This window comes from Schistocerca nitens, chromosome 8 (assembly GCF_023898315.1).
Source record: "Schistocerca nitens isolate TAMUIC-IGC-003100 chromosome 8, iqSchNite1.1, whole genome shotgun sequence".
NCBI classification, from domain to species: domain Eukaryota; kingdom Metazoa; phylum Arthropoda; class Insecta; order Orthoptera; family Acrididae; genus Schistocerca; species Schistocerca nitens.
This window is the reverse complement of record NC_064621.1, coordinates 147,077,497-147,099,123: the sequence shown is the minus strand read 5'-3', so window position 1 is coordinate 147,099,123 and position 21,627 is coordinate 147,077,497. Positions and strand designations below refer to the sequence as shown.

The 21,627-nt window shown below is 44.0% G+C and overlaps 1 protein-coding gene across 1 annotated transcript in view; it reads right to left on the bottom strand.

The window, feature by feature from the left end:
• Nucleotides 1-21,627, bottom strand: part of LOC126199455 (protein O-mannosyl-transferase TMTC2-like) — a 1,057,651-nt gene that overhangs the window by 23,088 nt on the left and 1,012,936 nt on the right. The window contains exon 15 of the mRNA XM_049936376.1: nucleotides 4,112-4,296. Within this exon, the coding sequence (XP_049792333.1) occupies nucleotides 4,112-4,296 (185 nt within the window). The remainder of the gene's footprint in view (nucleotides 1-4,111; nucleotides 4,297-21,627) is intronic.

Genomic DNA, 21,627 nt, shown 5'->3' with positions numbered 1-21,627 from the left:
GAGATACGACATTTGAAGACAGTCTTCCGTCAAAACGGTTATTCTGAGAGACAGATACGCAATCCATTCAGGCCCAAGCGAGTTCAATCTATGGAGCAGAATGAAGATACGAAGACACCCACCACCTTGGCCTTCTTGCCGTACTTTGGTGCCATGTCGTCAAGAATCGGAAGAATCCTCGAAAGATATGACACCAAGTGTGTTTTCCGACCATCTGCAAAACTGAGGAACCTGTTAGGTTCGGTTAAGGATGATCTCGGTCTGAAGAAACGTGGTGTGTACAAGATTCCTTGTCAGTGTGGGGCGGCATACATAGGTCAGACATGTCGTACAGTACAAGAACGTTGCGATGAACATCAGCGTCAAACACGCCTACGCCAACCGGAGAAGTCGGCAATTGCAGAACACTGTCTGAACACAGGACATCACATGATTTATGAAAAGACGGAAGTTTTATCCCCAGCATCCTCTTTCTGGGTTGCGTCATTAAGGAAGCAATACATATCCGTACAGCTGATAACCTTATCAACAGGGATGCGGGATTTCAATTGAGTACAGCCTGGAACCCTGCATTGGCTGCTGTTAAATCACGACGAGAAAGCAAAGAGCTTTCGATAAGAGACAAGTCATAATTTTGGCAACATGTTAGTAAACACAGCGTCATCGCACGCGCAGAACGGCCGCTCTGCGTTTCCCGGCAGAGGGCGTTTGCGTCTGGCGCCATCTATCTGCAAATTTTTGCGCATGCGTGGTTCCCGCGCCTGCGCAATCTTCACGCGCGTGCTCTATATACAGCGGCGTCGACATGCGGATCTTGTCAGTCGTACCTAGCCACCAGCGAGGTTCAACCACCTGATGATGTCGGACAGTTACTCCGAGGAAATATTGTGCGATTTGCACAACGTCATCCGGCGGCACACCCGTGAAGACTATTTACAACATATCCGCCGGGAAAGCCTGAAGAGTCACAGATGTACAAAGATTAAACAGCAAAAGTAAAAAAGGTTTTTAAGAAAAATGTAAAATAGTGAAGCTTGAGAGACACAACATACTTTGCTACAGAATCAATAAAACAGAGCGACATAGAAATATATGATACGTGCGTCAAGTAGCAAACAGTGACCTGTCAAATCACAAATCGTACATAGCATGTGCGACGAAAGTCAACCAACGTACTGGTGACATGAACGGCGTTGAACGCGCCTATATTCGAAGCGGGAGCGCTAGTGTACATACAGATTGTAATAAAGACTGCAGCAGTTGAGAAGCAATTACGTATTAAACTTTGTAAAACTCTATATAAAATTATTAACAAAAGCATTTGTACAGGTAGTAAACCATGGACCAAGTGTTCAGCAAACAGACATAAAAATAACATTATATATAAACTGAGGAAGGTAAACGTTTCAACTTATATTATCGGTTTATGGGGGCACCACGGACCACTGGAACAGCGGCGTTACGTGGAACTGTTCAGTATCCTGGAGACGAGGACGGCTGCTGGGCGCGCGTTAGTAGGAAGTACGACTAAGTCAGTTGCAGTTATCTTTTAAGTAGGTCATTTTACGAGAAATTTTACACTCTTTCATTTCAGTATTTGGAAATGGTCCACAATGCATCTTTTTCAGTGATAAGGGAAAAACTGAAAAACGTCTAAAGTGTTCGTGGTTTTTCGATCACAAAAGTTTATCACAACCCAGAAACAGTCACTTACTAATATAGCTCTTACCTGAGACGCCAAACATTAGTTAAAATTATGTCCAGCTTGTGCATATTTACTGAGCAGCGCGGCCTTTTTTCGGGCCAATTTTCCTGGGATACATTCTCCAGAAAATAAAAGACAAGAACTCAAGCGCAACATACAGTAGAGGCCGTTGATCCGACCTCAGTTGGCTCGACTTCACGCTTAGTCCTTCTATCACATTTACGGTGTTTATTTGGACTGGAATATGGATCAGTAGGCAGTTGACGAAGATGAATGCAGTAGTTCGATCAATTTTGGTATGGAATGACTTGATTCTAACTCTATCAATAAGTGTTATTGTGAACACACATGTCTCACAAATTAGTGAGAGTGCTCTTATTGCATATTAAGATACGTAAAAATAAATTATCGCATCAATTAAACGTAAACATGTGACGCTGTCTTTAGCGGAGAAACTGAACGTACTTGAGAGGTTAGATGGTTCAAATGGCACTAAGCACTATGGGACTTAACAGTCATCAGTCCCCTAGACTTAGAACTACTTAAACCTATCTAACCTAAGGACATCACCCACATCCATGACCGAGGCAGGATTCGAACCTGCGACCGTAGCAGCAGCACGGTTCCGGACTGAAGCGCCTAGAACCGCTCGACCACAGCGGCCGGCAGAGGTTACACAACGGCGAGCTTTCAAAACAGTAGAAATGAGGTAGGGGTCGGCGGAACAACTCTTAGGTAGGGGTTGGCGAAACTACTTTTAAAAAACTAGAGAAAAATTAGGAATACTCTTTGAAGCCACACAATGGTGACTGATGATGAGAACGAACTGAAAATACGCTAGCCTTTGAAGAACCATAAAAGTGAAATTCTAAACAACGCTTTATGGTATAGCTTGAGCAGGACGGAAGAAAACGAGCATCTTTGTCTGCACCGACCATGAAAGAAAAAGCAGTGATTTTATATGAAAAATTAGATGAAAACAATTAAAACAAAAAGTTTACAGCCAGTCATAACTGGCTGCATCGGTAGAAAAACGACACGGCATTCGAAATTTAATTAATTCCAGCAGAAGCTGTCTGCTGGCGAAACATCTGCCAATGAATTTGTTCCGAATTTTGAAAACTTCGTTACAGAGCTTAAGCTGTTTCTGATCAAGTGTATAACATTCATGGGTCTGATGTAACCTACAGATTGCTCCCTGCAAGCTTGCTGCACAAAATGAATCAGTCCTGTGTCAATACAGTAAGGTAATAAGGTGTGTACTCTTGTTAAACTTTCACACACATTAACGATATCTTACCGTGGGATAGAGACGCGTTTTACAGTACAGGAACTACTGTGCATCTTTATAGTGTAAGATTTTTTAGTGTGTCGAGGTTTTATTTTCTTTTTGTTACTGTTTTAATACGGAACAACATTTCAGACAGTATTTCCTGTTGAAAATTAAAGTTGCACCGTGCTGTACTGTGATGTTACACGTCAATGAAAGTTACTCTGATAATGCGATCTGTTTTACTTTCCGACGATGCTTCAGGTCCCGTAGGCGACGGGTTATGCTTTATTCACAAAAGAAAACTTGCTAATAACACGCTTTTACCAGCAAAAGCCATCATTAAGCAAGAAAAATTCTTAACAGCTAAAGATGATCGGAAACTTTCGCGCGCTAATTTTCTCCAGTCTAAACATTCGTGCCGGCCGAAGTGGCCGTGCGGTTAAAGGCGCTACAGTCTGGAACCGCAAGACCGCTACGGTCGCAGGTTCGAATCCTGCCTCGGGCATGGATGTTTGTGATGTCCTTAGGTTAGTTAGGTTTAAGTAGTTCTAAGGTCTAGTGGACTTATGACCACAGATGTTAAGTCCCATAGTGCTCAGAGCCATTTGAACCATTTGATTCGTTAACTCTCTGCACATTGTCAGGAGTGTGTGCAGTAGGAGGCCTGCCGCTGCGAGGACAATCCTCAATATTGCCGTACCCGCTTTCATCACGTAACCTGCTTGCCTACTGATTAACTGTACTGCGATCGTCAGCAGCATCTCCATACACCTTTTCCAACCTCTTGTGGATGTTTTCACAGCACAGGAATTCTATGACAGCATATTGCTTCTGACGAACGTCAAGTGTAGCAGCCATCTTGAAGACATGCTGTGACGGGGCCACTCACGGGAACAAGTTGAACTAAGTATGAAAACAAGCGGGAAGGTTGTATCTACACACTGTTTGACTTTCACACATGCAGAATGAAAACTGTATTTTTACAAAAATAGTGTGCATTTCTTTTGGAGTGACCCTCGCATGTGAATACGTTGATCCGCTAGTAGTGTGTACAATTATGACGCTACAGGTTTGCGACACCTCCTCTGTCCGATTGCTCGCAATGTTTCGTGGCTCTCGCGGTTGGTACCTACCGTAGGCTTCATGGAGACCGCCATGCGGTAGAAGGTCTCGGCGGCTCGCAGATCGCCGGCGAGTCTGAGGCTGGCGGCGGCGTTCATGGCGTCCTCGTAGGCCAGCGCCTCTGGGGACAGCGAGGCCGCCCGCGTCAGCGCCGCAGCCGCCTCGGCCGGCCGCTGCTGGCTCAGCAGGAACTGCCCTGCAACACAGGCGGGCCGTTTCAGAGACACTCACCAAGACAACAGGTCGTGTCCAGAAGCATCCAGGGCACTTTCATCACACTAATGAATCTAAACATTATCACAACTGCACGCCGAGAGAGTGAATGGCACCTGGCGCCTCTGTGGTCGCAAGAGGCAGTACGGAAAGCATATAGGCTTCTCCCTCAAAAGAGGAAAGGCCGCTGGACCTGATGGGATACCAGTTCGATTTTGCACAGAGTACCCGAAGGAACTTGCCCCCCCCCCCCCCCCTTCTTGCAGTGGTGTACTGTAGGTCTCTAGAAGAGCGTAGCGTTCCAAAGCATTGGAAAACGGCACAGGTCATCCCCGTTTTCAAGAAGAGACGTCTAACAGATGTGCAAAACTATGGACCTATATCTCTAACGTTGATCAGTTGTAGAATTTTGGAACACGTATTATGTTCGAGTATAATGACTTTTATGGACACTAGAAATCTACTGTGTAGGAATCAGCATGGGTTTCGAAAAACACGATCGTGTGAAACCCAGCTCGCGCTATTCGTCCACGAGACTCAGAGGACCATAGACACGGGTTCACAGGTAGATGCCGTGTTTCTTGACTTCCGCAAGGCGTCTGATACAGTTCCCCACAGTCGTTTAATGAATAAAGTAAGAGCATATGAACTATCAGACCAATTGTGTGATTGGATTGAAGACTTCCTAGATAACAGAACGCAGCATGTCATTCTCAATGGAGAGAAGTCTTCTGAAGTAAGAGTGATTTCAGGTGTGCCGCTGGGGAGTGTCGTAGGACCGTTGCTATTCACAGTACATATAAATGAACTTGTGGATAACATCGGAAGTTCACTGAGGCTTTTTGCGGATGATGCTGTAGCATATCGAAAGGTTGTAACAATGGAAAATTGTACTGAAATGCAGGAGGATCTGCAACGAATTGACGCATGGTGCAGGGAATGGCAATTGAATTTCAATGTAGACAAGAGTAATGTGCTGCGAATACATAGAAAGAAAGGTCCTTTATCATTTAGCTATAATATAGCAGGTCAGCAACTCGAAGCAGTTAATTCCATAAATTATCTGGGAGTACGCATTAGGAGTGATTTAAAATGGAATGATCATATAAAATTAATCGTCGGTAAAGCAGATGCCGGACTGAGATTCATTGGAAGAATCCTAAGGAAATGCAGTCCGAATACAAAGGAAGTAGGTTACAGTACACTTGCTCACCCACTGCTTGAATACTGCTCACCAGTGTGGGATCCATAGCAGACAGGGTTGATAGAAGAGATAGAGAAGATCCAACGGAGAGCAGCGCGCTTCGTTACAGGATCATTTAGTAATCGCGAAAGCGTTACGGAAATGACAGATAAACTCCAGTGTAAGACTCTGCAAGAGAGACGCTACGGGCTTTTGTTGAAGTTTCGAGAACACACCTTCACCGAGGAGTCAAGCAGTATATTGCTCCCTCCTACGTACCGGGTGATCAAAAAGTCAGTATAAATTTGAAAACTGAATAAATCACGGAATAATGTAGATAGAGAGGTACAAATTAACACACATGCTTGGAATGACATGGGGTTTTATTAGAACTAAAAGTTCAAAAAATGTCCGACAGATGACGCTTCATCTGATCAGAATAGCAATAATTAGCATAACAAAGTAAGACAGAGCAAAGATAAAGTTCTTTACAGGAAATGCTCAATATGTCCACCATCATTCCTCAACAATAGCTGTAGTCGAGGAATAATGTTGTGAACAGCACTGTAAAGCATGTCCGGAGTTATGGTGAGGCATTGGCGTCGGATGTTGTCTTTCAGCATCCCTAGAGATGTCGGTCGATCACGATACACTTGCGACTTCAGGTAGCCCCAAAGCCAATAATCGCACAGACTGAGGTCTGGGGGCCTGGGAGGCCAAGCATGACGAAAGTGGCAGCTGAGCACACGATCATCACCAAACGACGAGCGCAAGAGATCTTTCACGCGTCTAGCAATATGGGGTGGAGCACCACCCTGCATTTTGGTTCTAATAAAACCCCTGGTTTATTAGGTTTTCAAATTTATACTGACTTTTTGATCACCTGGTATATCTCGCGAAGAGACCATGAGGATAAAATCCAAGATATTAGAGCCCGCACAGAGGCATACCGACAATCTTTCTTTCCACGTACAATACGAGACTGGAATAGAAGGGAGAACCGATAGAGGTACTCAACGTACCCTCCGCCACACACCGTCAGGTGGCTTGCGGAGTATGGATGTAGATGTAGAATTCCAAAGGCCTTAAACACTGTTAAACAGGCGATGATAATGTTTCGGATTGTCTTTGTTGTAACGTAGTATTTTGCATCTAATTATTAAACAGCTTGAGTAACAGCATAGACAGCACAAAGTAGCTGAAAAAACATATAAATGGTAAAACCTAATAAATTCGTTTCTTGCATGTCATAGTGCTGCGATTTTACATGCCAACAGTGAACGTGGTGAAAAGCGCTATAGTGTAATTTTTTCTTTTTATGTTCAGTTGTTGGGGGATGCATTGGTTGAGCCAGGGACGTAGTTTTGGGAGGATAAGGAGGAATATATAAAAAAAAATTCTTACGATAGGAAAGTTTAACCGCGCGTGGCTTACTGGGAGCACAAAATTCCGGGTTGTTAGGTCGGACAAACGTCCACAAAATCCATAGTCGTTAACCAAAGCGTGTGTCATTACACCAGAGAGTTTATCTTACACTGTCTCGTCGTTAGCCAAGTATGTCGTTATCTGAGTGCGTTGCTAATGAGGGCACGGTAGCATCGATCAGAGTGGCCGCACTAACGTTAAATGCGAGCAACTCTAGCGTCATACACGATTAGGGTAACTGGAAGGAAAAACAAAAGTAACAACTTTTCAGCCGTTTGAAATTCGTGCGCGTCGACGTGTGTGTCGCGACAAGTTATATGGCTACTTACTGTTTCATGCGGGATGTTCAGCATTAGATTAATAAGCCACGTCAGGAAATTTGACAGAGCTGAAAGTTACAATGCGAAAAACGTTCGTCGAAAATTGTGGAATACAGGCGACGCTCAGGCATTATGTAATCCTATTGGTATTGTGCGTGTTACAGATGTGAAAAAATAAAAAGACGAGATTGTTACCCGTAACAGACTGTTACCAGTAAAAACGTCCGATCCTAATGTATATCAGTAATATATTCAATCCAGTTGTGAACCATGTTATTATTGCCACAACATGTTTCGGGACAATATTATCACATTTTAAAGTGATTAAAATTTTTTTATGCCGTTAGGACTCGTTTATAACTACGAAACAAGCGGCACACGTGGATTGTCAACTCAAACCATATAACGTAAAACATCACAAACGCTCTGAGCACTATGGGACTTAACTGCTGTGGTCATCAGTCCCCTAGAACTTAGAACTACTTAAACCTAACTAACCTAAGGACAGCACACACATCCATGCCCGAGGCAGGATTCGAACCTGCGACCGTAGCAGTCGCGCGGTTCCAGACTGTAGCGCCTAGAATCGCTCGGCCACTCCGGCCGGCCAAACATCACAAGCCGGTGCATTCACCGTTCCCGAGAATAGCTGCAGACTGAAAGCCACTGCAACCACCTAGCAGCGATGATATTTACTTAAAGCCTAATGCTCAGCAGCAGCGATACTACTGTCTGTCGTAAAGGCTCTGAGAAATGCCCGACTGATCCTAGCCCATTCTAACTTAAAAGACCGGCATATTGTATCTAGTGGCATAGGATTTACGCAAGCTATTTACGTTCAGATTGCAGCGTAGAGGTAGTTTTAAGTTAGAATGGGCTAATACCAGACTGGCATTTCTCAAAGATTTTATGACAGACGGTAGTATCTATCGTTGGTGCCGAGCATTAGAGATTTAAGTAAATATCATTGTTGTTAGCTGATGGCAGTGGGTTGGAGTTTGCGACTATACCTCGGGAACGGTGGGTGCACTGGGTTATGAGTTACGTTTTATGGTTTGAGTTGACAGTGCACGTGTGCAGCTTGTTTTGAAGTTGGGACGAGGCTCAAAAATGTTTCAAATGGCTCTGAGCACTATGGGACTTAACTTCTGAGGTCATCAGTCTCCTAGAACATAGAACTACTCAAACCTAACTAACCTAAGGACATCACATACATCCAAGCCCGAGGCAGGATTCGAACCTGCGACCGTAGCGGTCGCGCGGTTCCAGACTGTAGCGCCTAGAACCGCTCGGCCACCCCGGCCGGCGGGACGAGGCCCAATGGCATAAAAAAATTTAAGCGCTTGAAAATGGGATAATGTTGTCCCGAAATATGTTGTGGCAATAATCACGCGACTGACAACTGGACTGAATATCCTCAGTACTGCTTGAATAACAGTTGAATGATTGCATCACATCGTACATCAATACGTTTCTTGCAGCCTGCATGTGTAACGGTTGCCACGAACAACAATAAATTTTTAGCATTTTAAGTAACCACTGATTGAATTTAAAAATTTCAAATACTGGCGTAATCTACTCACTGATATAACCTTAAGTTCAAGGTTTAACGCACTAAATAAGGTTTTGAAGGCAGAAACTGTGTATGTCTTGAGAAGCGTAACTCACGGCATGCAAACTGTCCTTACTGCATTCACCCAGTATTTGAGAAAGAGAGCATTTGGCGACTTTCAACAAACTTTAAACATAATTTAAAGCGTATTCGAAATATTTTTTCGCTGACAACGGCCACTTAATAAAGAAAAGGAAAATTTTATCGTTTGCTACAGTTTCGATGATCATGCAATAAAAATTCAGCGTCAGGCATCACGTTTTAATTTATTACTTCATTACTACTGGCTCTATTCGCAACTCCTTTAGGAGACAGTACCCTCATATACCAAAGAATGCACTTGCAGGATTATGTCATTTTACGACGCATAGTTCAGAAGATAGGATGCCAAGAACATTTACATGCCTGAAAACCTTGTCTTCCTTTAAAAGGAGGGCAGTCTACCCAGAATATACTTATCCAGTGTCTAATAATGAGAGAACTTAGCAAATTTCAACATGTTTTATATCTGACAGTTCGAATCGTTGAAGAATCGGGAGGAGGTGGGAGGGAGTGCTTACTGTTTAACGATGACAGAGCGAAATATAGATGCTATATCTTTTGATCAGTGACAGGATAATGTGGAATAGAAGGCGAATAGTGTGACATTGTGATTTCTGTGGGAGTGATCCACAGTCCACATGAGCACAAACGATGATTTCATCTACAACGCAACGTGAGAAAAGCAGCCTGAAGCGTGACGTGGGATCAGGCGGTGCGTGGGCGTTCTGAGATGACTAGACAGGAACATGCGACAAAAGAACTCATTCCCCGACTTCGCGCCCTCTGAGTCCCTCATTTCACCCAACCACCTACTTGACTTTCTAAAGACATCGCAGTGTATCAGAAATGTAGACCGTTGATTGTTCATGAACATTCGTGTTTCGCCTCATTGACTGGCATGCAAGGTTGTTCACCAGCAGTCAGTATCGCAGCGTTGTTTTCTATGTCTACAAATTCAAATCAGTAAAGCCTTCAGAGTAGTAGAAAGCGCTCAATTTTTTGCGCTGGCGACAAGATATCAGTATTACGTGGAAACTGGCAGTTGACTCCAAACAATGAAAAGAGAGAAATCATCCACATGAACAGTAAAAGGTATCCGCTAAATTTTGGTTACACGATGACCAGTCAAATGTAAAGGCTCTAAATTCATCTAAATACCTATGGATTACAATTAGGAATTACTGAAGTTGGAACGTTCACATAGATAATTATGTGAGGAAAGCAAACCAAAGAATGCGATTTATTGACAGAAAGAAAACACAACAGGTCTACTAAAGAGACTGCTTACACTAGGCTTGTCAACCCCCTTCTGGAGTACTGCTGTGCCGTGTGGGATCCACATCAGATAGGGTTGACGGAGGACATCGCAGAAATTCAAAGAAGGGCAGGTCGTTTTGTGTTGTAGTGAAATACCGGAGAGAGTGAAACGGATATGATACACGAATTGGAGTGGCAATCATTAAAACAAAGGGGTTTCTCGTCGCGGTAGAACCTTCTCATGAAATTTCAATCACCGGATTTCTCCTAAGAGTGAAATTTTTTGTTGGCGTCCACCTACGTCGGGAGCAATGATCATCACAAAAAGTAAGAGAAATCCGAGATTTAAGTGTACGTTTTTCCCGCGCGCTGTTCGATGATGAAAGGATAGAGCATTAGCTTGAAGGAGGCTCTGGATCCCTCTGCCAGGCACTTGATCGTGAATTGCAGAGTAATCATGTAGATCTGGATGCAGAATTACAATTTTGCAAGCACTCTAGTTTGTGTCATCAACTTTTTCTTTCAACACAGTAATCATGTGAGCTCTCAGAGTGTCATTTGAAGTATTCAACACCGAAGGCGAAATAAAACAACCAATCATTATATGTTACCGTAAACGGAGGGGGGGGGGGAGGGGGGCAGGTAATCCACGTGTTGTTCCTTTTCTACGCTGGCACCCAGTACAGTGAGGAAGCTGACGTATTACCGAAGCAAGCTACATCTGTAGGATCTGTCCTCGATTCGAAATTGCCGTACAGAGACAAGTTACGTGAGATCAAGGGTGACGGAAAATATCAATGGCAAGAGATGTGGAACGTGTCCCAACAAACGCAAGGTGCATATTACGCGGCATTACAACCTCAAATACTTACGAGGTAATGTATTTCGAGGACACATCTATCCCGATCAACGATCTGCTCCATCGCTCCACCACTCGACACCGCTCTAAACACGCCTGTTTTCCTCTATATAGAATCAACGTTTACGGTTTCCTGCTTGCGAGCATGACTGCCAATTTGATGTAAACCAATTCCTGTTTTCCTTCTCTAATTTGTTTGTTCAAAATGGTTCAAATGGCTCTGCTTACTATGAGACTTAACATCTATGGTCATCAGTCCCCTAGAACTTTCCAGACTGAAGCGCCTAGAACCGCACGGCCACACCGGCCGGCTCTAATTTGTTTGTTAAAAGTATGAGTTTTTAAAAATTTGATCCGTATGGGATATTATCTCCCCCAATTTCTTCAATTTAGTTTGCAAAGTGGTTGTTACTTTCCTTAAGACCACATGGAAAAACACCATGCGTCCGCAAACTCTCTCGGCAGTGGCAAGGCCAGCGTGTTTCGGCTTGTGGAACGCGTTAGGTTGTCAACACATTCGTCTCGCCTGCACGTGTTCTGTGGACATGCAGTGGTAGGGCAGGGATATTAGTGTTGAGCGTGCGTTGCAACTGTTATTTGTTTTACTGTCTAGTTGTTGTGTAAGCTGAATATAGTGAAAATGTTTACGATTGCAGATAGAGCATTTTTAATTCAAAATGGCTCTGAGCACTATGGGACTTAACTTCTGAGGTCATCAGTCCCCTAGAACTTAGAACTACTTAAACCTAACTAACCTAAGGACATCACACACATCCACGCCCGAGGCAGGATTCGAACCTGCGACCGTAGCGGTAGCGCGGTTCCAGGCTGTAGCACCTAGAACCGATCGGCCACAACGGCCGGCAGCCTTTTAAGTGAAAGAGTTTTTCCGTGCGGAGGAAACTTTACGGAGCCTGTGAGGAGGAAATTTAGATTGCGTTTTCCTGCTTCGAGGCGTCAAAATTGTGAAACTGTACGTGATTTAATTCGCAAACTTCAGACAGTGGAATCAGTTCACGCTGAACCATGAACTGGTAGGCCTACAATTTTAACAGAAAGGAAGCTTGACGATATTTCGGACATATGTTGCGGAGTCCAACAAAATCAGTGAGGAGATTATCGCAAGAGGCTAAAGTATCTCGTGCGACAGCATATAAGGTCGTAATGAAAAACTAAATGCTGGGAATATGTTGTTGTTGTTGTGGTCTTCAGTCCTGAAACTGGTTTGATGCAGCTCTCCATGCTACTCTATCCTGTGCAAGCTTCTTCATTTCCCAGTACTTACTGCAACCTACATCCTTCTGATTCTGCTTGGTGTATTCATCTCTTGGTCTCCCTCTACGATTTTTACCCTCCACGCTGCCCTCCAATGCTAAATTTGTGATCCCATGATGCCTCAAAACATGTCCCACCAAACGGCCCCTTCTTTTTGTCAAGTTGTGCCACAAACTCCTCTTCTCCCCAATTCTATTCAGTACCTCCTCATTAGTTATGTGATGTACCCTTCTAATCTTTGGCATTCTTCTGTAGCACCACATTTCGAAAGCATCTATTCTCTTCTTGTCCAAACTATTTGTCGTCCATGTTTCACTTCCATACATGGCTACACTCCATACAAATACTTTCAGAAACGACTTCCTGACACTTAAGTCTATACTCGATGTTAACAAATTTCTCTTCTTCAGAAACGCTTTCCTTCCCATTGCCAGTCTACATTTTATATCCTCTCTACTTCGACCATCATCAGTTATTTTACTCCTTAAATAGCAAATCTCCTTTACTACTTTAAGTGTCTCATTTCCTAATCTAATTCCCTCAGCATCACCCGATTTAATTTGACTACATTCCATTATCCTCGTTTTGCTTTTGTTGATGTTAATCTTATACACTCCTTTCAAGACACTGTCCGTTCCGTTCAACTGCTCTTCCAAGTCCTTTGCTGTCTCTGACAGAATTACAATGTCATCGGCGAACCTCAAAGTTTTTATTTCTTCTCCATGAATTTTAATACCTACTCCGAATTTTTCTTTTGTTTCCTTTACTACTTGCTCAATATACAGATTGAATAACATCGGGGAGAGGCTACAACCCTGTCTCACTCCCTTCCCAACCGCTGCTTCCCTTTCATGTCCCTCGACTCTTATAACTGCCATCTGGTTTCTGTACAAATTGTAAATAGCCTTTCGCTCCCTGTATTTTACCCCTGCCACCTTCAGAATCTGAAAGAGAGTATTCCAGCCAACACTGTCAAAAGCTCTCTAAGTCTACAAATGCTAGAAATGTAGGTTTGCCTTTCCTTAATCTTTCTTCTAAGATACGTGGTAAGGTTAGTATTGCCTCACGTGTTCCAACATTTCTACGGAATCCCAACTGATCTTCCCCGAGGTCCGCTTCTAACAGTTCTTCCATTCGTCTGTAAAGAATTCGCGTTAGTATTTTGCAGCTGTGACTTATTAAACTGATAGTTCGGCAATTTTCACATCTGTCAACACCTGCTTTCTTAGGGATTGGAATTATTATATTCTTCTTGAAGTCTCAGGTTATTTCGCCTGTCTCATACATCTTGCTCACCAGATGGTAGTGTTTTGTCAGGACTGACTCTCCCAAGGCTGTCAGTAGTTCTAATGGAATGTTGTCTACTCCCGGGGCCTTGTTTCGACTCAAGTCTTTCAGTGGTCTGTCAAACTCTTCCCGCAGTATCTTATCTCCCATTTCGTCTTCATCTACATCCTCTTCCATTTCCATAATATTGTCCTCAAGTACATCGCCCTTGTATAAACCCTCTATATACTCCTTCCACCTTTCTGCCTTCCCTTCTTTGCTTCGAACTGGGTTTCCATCTGAGCTCTTGATATTCATACAAGTGGTTCTCTTCCCTCCAAAGGTCTCTTTAATTTTCCTGTATTCAGTATCTATCTTACCCCTCGTGAGATAAGCCTCGACATCCTTACATTTGTCTTCTAGCCATCCCTGCTTAGCCATTTTGCACTTCCTGTCGATCTCATTTTTGAGACGTTTGTATTCCTTTTTGCCTGCTTCATTTACTGCATTTTTATATTTTCTCCTTTCATCAATTAAATTCAATATTTCTTCTGTTACCCAAGGATTTCTATTAGCCCTCGTCTTTTTAGCTACTTGATCGTCTGCTGCCTTCACTACTTCATCCCTCAGAGCTACCCATTCTTCTTCTACTGTATTTCTTTCCCCCATTCCTGTCAATTGTTCCCTTATGCTATCCCTGAAACTCTCTACAACCTCTGGTTGAGTCAGTTTATCCAGGTCCCATCTCCTTAAATTAGCACTTTTTTGTAGTTTCTTCAGTTTTAATCTACAGTTCATAACCAATAGATTGTGGTCAGAGTCCACATCTGTCCCTGGAAATGTCTTACAATTTAAGACCTGGTTCCGAAATCTCTGTCTTACCATTATATAATCTATCTGATACCTTTTAGTATCTCCAGGGTTCTTCCATGTATACAACCTTCTATCGTGATTCTTAAACCACGTGTTAGCTATGATTAATTTGTGCTCTGTGCAAAATTCTACCAGGCGGTTTCCTCTTTCATTTCTTAGCCCCAATCCATATTCACCTACTACGTTTCCTTCTCTCCCTTTTCCTACACTCGAATTCCAGTCACCCATGACTATTAAATTTTCGTCTCCCTTCACTATCTGAATAATTTCTTTTATTTCATCATACATTTCTTCAATTTCTTCGTCATCTGCAGAGCTAGTTGGCATATAAACTTGTACTACTGTAGTAGGTGTGGGCTTCGTATCTATCTTGGCCACAATAATGCGTTCACTATGCTGTTTGTAGTAGCTTACCCGCGTTCCTATTTTCCTATTCATTATTAAGCCTACTCCTGCATTACCCCTATTTGACTTTGTGTTTATAACCCTGTAGTCACCTGACCAGAAGTCTTGTTCCTCCTGCCACCGAACTTCACTAATTCCCACTATATCTAACTTTAACCTATCCATTTCCCTTTTTAAATTTTCTAACCTACCTGCCCGATTAAGGGATCTGACATTCCCCGCTCCGATCCGTAGAACGCCAGTTTTCTTTCTCGTGATAATGACGTCCCCTTGAGTAGTCCCCGCCCGGAGATCCGAATGGGGGACTATTTTACCTCCGGAATATTTTACCCAAGAGGACGCCATCATCATTTAATCATACAGTAAAGCTGCATGCCCTCGGGAAAAATTACGGCTGTAGTTTCCCCTTGCTTTCAGCCATTCGCAGTACAGCACAGCAAGGCCGTTTTGGTTAATGTTACAAGGCCAGATCAGTCAATCATCCAGACTGTTGCCCCTGCAACTACTGAAAAGGCTGCTGCCCCTCTTCAGGAACCACACGTTTGTCTGGCCTCTCAACAGATACCCCTCCGTTGTGGTTGCACCTACAGTACGGCCATCTGTATCGCTGAGGCACGCAAGCCTCCCCACCAACGTCAAGGTCCATGGTTCAGGGGGGGGGGGGGGGCTGGGAATATATCATATAAAAATCTTGCTGTACAATAGTTACACGTCATAGTCCATGCAAAACGAATACCGTATTTGAATGGTTTCAGCGATTTGTTAACCAACATGGAATTGGTATTATAGAGCGAACCTTTTTACCATCTGGCTACATTAATTACCAACATTCACGAATTGGGTCATCAGAAAATCCACTTGCCTTGAGATAAACGCCATTGCTCGCAGAGAAAATCGGAGTGTGGATTGTCATAATGAGAGCGCGAACTATAGTGCCAATCTTTTTCGATCCTACCATCACTTGCAATGTCTGTTGTCCCCAAATAATTTATCCTTTTATTGCCCTGCTGAATGAAAATGAGATCCAACAAGACAACGCTACTGCTCATATGGCACACCAGTCCCTACGACTTTTATATCTGCCTCCCTCCCCCTCCCCCACTATTTCACTTGCGGTGCGGCTAAAACATTTGTTTATCAAAGTAACCGAGAGATAATGTATGAACCAAAGACAGCGATAATTGATTATCGGCATTCGATTACACGTGAAACATTGGTAAAGGTGTCCTCAAATAAATGTAAACGCGTTGAACTATGCATTCAAGACTAAGGAAAACATTTCCAGCACCTACTATGATATTGGCGAGTGCAATATATATAATTAATAGAATTAATTAATTTATTTCACTGTTTTCATCGTAATAATGTTGAATCCCACCGCCAAACGTATCTACAGCCACTAGGAGTGAATCCTGGCCCCTAGATTTTACAGTGACATGAATGTGCTGCCAACCTAAGCGCCCCACAAGGTGAGGCACGCGGAGCTTACCTACGCGGAGAAAATATGCGGACGTACGATGTACATGGTGTTCGTTTCAACTGACGAGATTGTAATATCGCGGAAACTACACAGCAGATCAAAACAATTTATAATTCCTATTTATTTGTCTCGGAGGGGGACATCCAATGATATCACACTCGATCCCCCCCTCGCCCCCACTCCGTGCGTGAGTGGCGGGGGGCAACTGTAATTTTCATTGGGTACCCCCGTTTTTTATTGCAGAATACGAATATATGATAAAATCCACATACGTTTTTTCCGAAGCATTTTCTTCGTTTTGTCACAGATGGCACTATAATCAGAGGAATAGAAACAGGTACACAATCGTAATTTACGTCATGCTATTCAACGATCCTTCAATATCCAATGACATGTGGGACCCTGCCTACATGTTACCAGGGCAGGACAGGCCAGTATTCCATAACTTCTAGCTGGGAACCCCATTCGCAACGTTGTATTCCTCCGACATATCGGACAGGGGACTATTCGACGCGCTATCGTGGCCGTGTGGCGAACTACGAAATATCATAAATGGCTATACACTGCGACCGGAGATGACTTATCGTGCAGACGTAGAACAGATAGCGGCTCTGTGCCTACACACCTACCTGTCATTTGGAGAACAGACTAGCAAATGGACGATGAATGTTGCAACCACAGAAGAAAAAACTGAAATGATCCCGAACTGCGGTGAATGTCGGAGAAATATTAGGGCTGTTGTTGCCTTGTATGCCGAGCATTTTCCAGAGAAAGCTCGCTCTTGTTCGTTCTTTTACGAGGTTGTCTGATGGCAGCGTGCAGACCGGCAAAAGCAAACGAAGCAAGCTTGTTACAGGAGAAGCGGCCTTGCACCGCAACCCACGTATAAGCGCCCAGCAGTTACACCGCGATTCCGGTATGTCCGTAGGCAGTATTGTCACAATACTGCATGGTCACAAGTATCACCCATAACACGAGTCACTGCATCAAGAACTTCATGGCGCCGATTTCCATAACCGGATAGTGTTTTGTGAATGGGCACGTCAACAAATGCAAAGGACCCCCCCACATTCTTTGCCGAGGTACTATTTACCGACGAGTCTACATTCACGAACCATGGTAGCGTTAACTGCCATAACATGCGTTACTGGAGCGGCGACAATCCCAACTGGTTGCGGCAAGTTGACAATCAACGTCCTTGGTCGGTTAACATATGGTTTGACATCGTGGAGAACAAATTCATTGGTCCGTATTTTATCGATGGTACGTTGAATGGATGCAAATAACGAACGATTTTGCAACAGGAACTCCCGACACTACTGCAATATGTTGCCCTGGACGTTTCAGCATGACGGTTGCGCAGCTCGTCACACAACTGTAGCAGTGGAGGTATTAGATTGCGTTTACAGTGGTCGATGGATCGGCAGACGTAGCTCTATCTATTGGCACGCTGTGGTGTCGGATTTGACGCGCCGGATTTTTTCCTGTGCAAGTATTTAAAGATACGGTGTACCAGCAAGTGCCAACATGCCGTGAAGACATGGTCGACAGCATCAGAAACGCATGTGTTGACATTCCCGCAGATATGCTTCTGCCCTGTGCACGGTCATTTGAAAAGTAGAGTAGCGTTCGCCTCGAGTCATGGCCACAGTGGCGAGTCGAGTAGTCCCCTGATCGATATGTCGGGTGAATAAAACATTGCGAACGGAGTTTGCAATTAGGAGCTATGAAACACTGGGCAGTCCTACTCTCGCAGCAAGGAGGCGCGCTCCCATGTACCATTGGATATTCAACGGCCGTTGAGTAGCATGTCGTAAAGTGCGATTGAGTGCCCACTTCTATTCCTGCCGTCTGTGGCGAAACGAAGAAAATGCTTCAGACAAAACGTATGTGGGTTTTTCCGTAGAATCTTAATCCGCAATGAAAAACGGGGATTCCCATTGAAGGTTTCAAAATTGCCTCCTACGGCTCACGTACGGGATGGGGTGGAAGGTTTAGTATCATTGGATGTACCCCTCCAAGACAAACAAATTGAAACTATAAATTTTTTTTGATCCGCTGTGTAGTTATAGAGATATTTCAGTATCTTCAAGTTAAAATGGAAACCCTATATAGGTTGGTTGGTTGGTTTGTTGGGGGAAGAGGAGCAAACAGCGAGGTCATCGGCCCCATCGGGTTAGAGAAGGATGGGGAAGGAAGTCGACCGTGGCCTTTCAAAGGAACTATCGCAGCATTTGCCTGAAACGATTTAGGGATATCACAGAAAACCTAAATCAGGATGGCCGGACGCGGGTTTGAATCGTCGTCCTCCACAATGCGAGTCCAGTGTGCTAACCACTGCGCCACCTCGCTGGGTCCCTGTATAGGAAGTATTCATATCTTAATTTTTATGCACCGCTTATGATTACACTTAGGAAACAGCGTGAATTTGTAAAACAGAAACGTATGATTTACTTCTAATGCTATCTGTTAAATAATTTTATAAGCACTGTTGGAGAACAGCGATCTTTATTGACATAAACCACTGATCGGCTTCGTCTTTTTAATTAAGGGCCGTCATCAGAGTTTGCGCTGTAATAATTATATTACATAGAGAAGCCAGTGATGCAAAAGTATGCTCTGAAACGATGCATAATTAGCCATCTGGATGACGGCGATGGCGCCTGACCCGCTGTGAATGCCTCAGTTACTGTAACTGATACTCATGGATAAGCTGCCACGAGTTATATAGGGTAGGGAGAGGGCGATATAGACGCTAAGGCATCGCCTTCAGCCAATGGGGAACGACTTAAGTAGCATTTTGAGTCTTCACCCTTAAATTTTTATCTTTTAAATTTAACTAATCAAGAAACGAGTTTATATTCATTTACGGTTCATAATATATGCTGCAGTCCGTCCCCGGTAGCTGAATGGTCAGCGCGACACAATAGCAATCCTGAGGGCCCGGGTTCGATCCCCGGCTGGGTCGGAGATTTTCTCCGGTCGGGGACTGGGTGTTGTGTTGTCCTAATCATCATCATTTCATCCCAATCGATACGCAAGTCGCCGAAGTGACGTCAAATCGAAAGACTTGCACCCGGCGAACGGACTACCCGACGGGAGGCCCTAGTCACAAGACATTTACATCTGTGCTACAGGCAGCCTCATAAAATGCATTAAACTTCAGTGTAATTCGTTAACTGAGGTCCAGAGTGACGTCTGGAGGAAATAGTTAGCACTATAAGATCGTTAATTCTATAGCTACTGTTATTTATTCGTAATAAATCCAAATGTATGGGGTATTAGTACGAAAATTATACATGACTAATTTGTATTACTAGTCAGTTATTTAAAGTCTTAAAAACACTAGAAAAAACTAAATGCATAGTTGTATATGTGTGCCATCTCACCAAGAGATGCAGCGATGCATTTAGTTTTTTTTACTGTTTTTTAAGACTTTAAATAAACGACTACGGATACACATAAGTCAATACGTATAATTTTAATGTTTATATACCATACACTTCGTTTTATTACGAATAAATAGCAGTAGCTATAGAATTAATGATCTTTATAGTGCTAATTATTTCCTCCAGACAATGCTCTGGATCTCAGTTAACGCATTTCATGAGGCTGGCTGTAGCATAGATTATGAACCATACATGAATATAAACTCGTTTCTTGATTAGTTAAATTTAAAAGATAAATATTTAAAGATGAAGTCTCAAAACGATACGTAGGTCGTTCCCCATTGGCTGAAGGCGATGCCTAGGCTCTGGAGCGCCCTCTCTCTGCACTATACAACTCGTGGCTGCTTAACCATCAGCATCGGTTACAGTGACTGAGGCCTCCACAGCGGGTGAGGCGCCATCGCCGTCATCCAAATGGCTAATTATGCATCGTTTCAGAGCATACTTTTACATCATTGGTTTCTCTATGTACTACAGCACTTTTTATTTTGTTATTACAGCGCAGACTCTGATGATGGCACGTAATTAAAAGGCCGAAACCGGTCATAAGTTAACATCGGCTGCGATCAAGACTGTTTTTAAATAATTCTATCTGTTAAAAATTTACTGTGGAAAACATTGTGGCAGCTTGAGTATTAAATCTGTTAATTTGCATTTTCTCCACAGACTAAAGTATGTGTGATGGATAAAACTGAAATCCAAACAACAAAAAAATTCATCACGTTAGATAGAGATGACGATCAAGTGCGCCGTGGGAATGCGGCAAAATTTTAGCAATACTTACCGACGTCAGCCAGAGTATCTGCGCATCGTGTACGTGTGAATATGGGGCCATACACGTCTAACGAACATCAGCTTAACGAGGGAGCACAGAGCGCCAATACCGGCAGGCCGTGGAAACAAAAGTGTCTGACAACAATGGCAGCGCTTGTAATGAGCGGACGGGCGGTTTTTAACGAAGCGGCCCGCGCGCCGCGGCCACTGGATACGGTCGCCCAAGCAACGGGCGGGCGCAGCGGAATTATCGGGGCTCTGTCCGACCGTTGGCCGCGCAGCTGGAAGCTGAGGGCTGAGGGCCCTCCACTGGCTGGGTAGGGCACGTACAACATCTGCTGGCGCTCGCCAGTCACTGGGGAAGCAGCTGGTGCACCGCTGCAGTGACTCGCTCTTCCCAAACCTAGCACGTTTTATGTTACTATCTATTCAAGGCGCTCAACATAGTGGTTGTCAGAGTCTTTGCAACTTCAGGGTGTACATAAAGTACCGGAACACTTTCAGTTATTTAGAACTAAACATTGTACAGCCGTCATTCATATTGATCCGGCAGACCTCAATTCGGTAACAGAATTCTTGCCACACCCGTCCCAGCACGGCATTGTCGACTGTGGCAGTCGCGCCGGCCGCGGTGGTCTCGCGGTTCTAGGCGCGCAGTCCGGAACCGCGCGACTGCTACGGTCGCAGGTTCGAATCCTGCCTCGGGCATGGGTGTGTGTGATGTCCTTAGGTTAGTTAGGTTTAAGTAGTTCTAAGTTCTAGGGGACTTATGACCTAAGATGTTGAGTCCCATAGTGCTCAGAGCCATTTGAACCATTTTGTGGCAGTCGCTTCCCTATTCTCTCCCGGAGCTTTGCTACATCACGTGGTAGAGGCGGTACGTACACCAGATCTTTAATGTGTCCCCACCGAAAAAAGTCACACGGAGTGAGATCTGGTGATCGGGAAGACCATTTCATGAAACAGTTGTCCCCTTTTCTCGCACGGCCGATCCATCGATGCGGCAGCTCCGTGTTCAGGTACCCACGAACTTCACGATGAAAATGGGGTTGAGCCCCATTCTGCTGCCGGCCGGGGTGGCCGAGCGGTTCTAG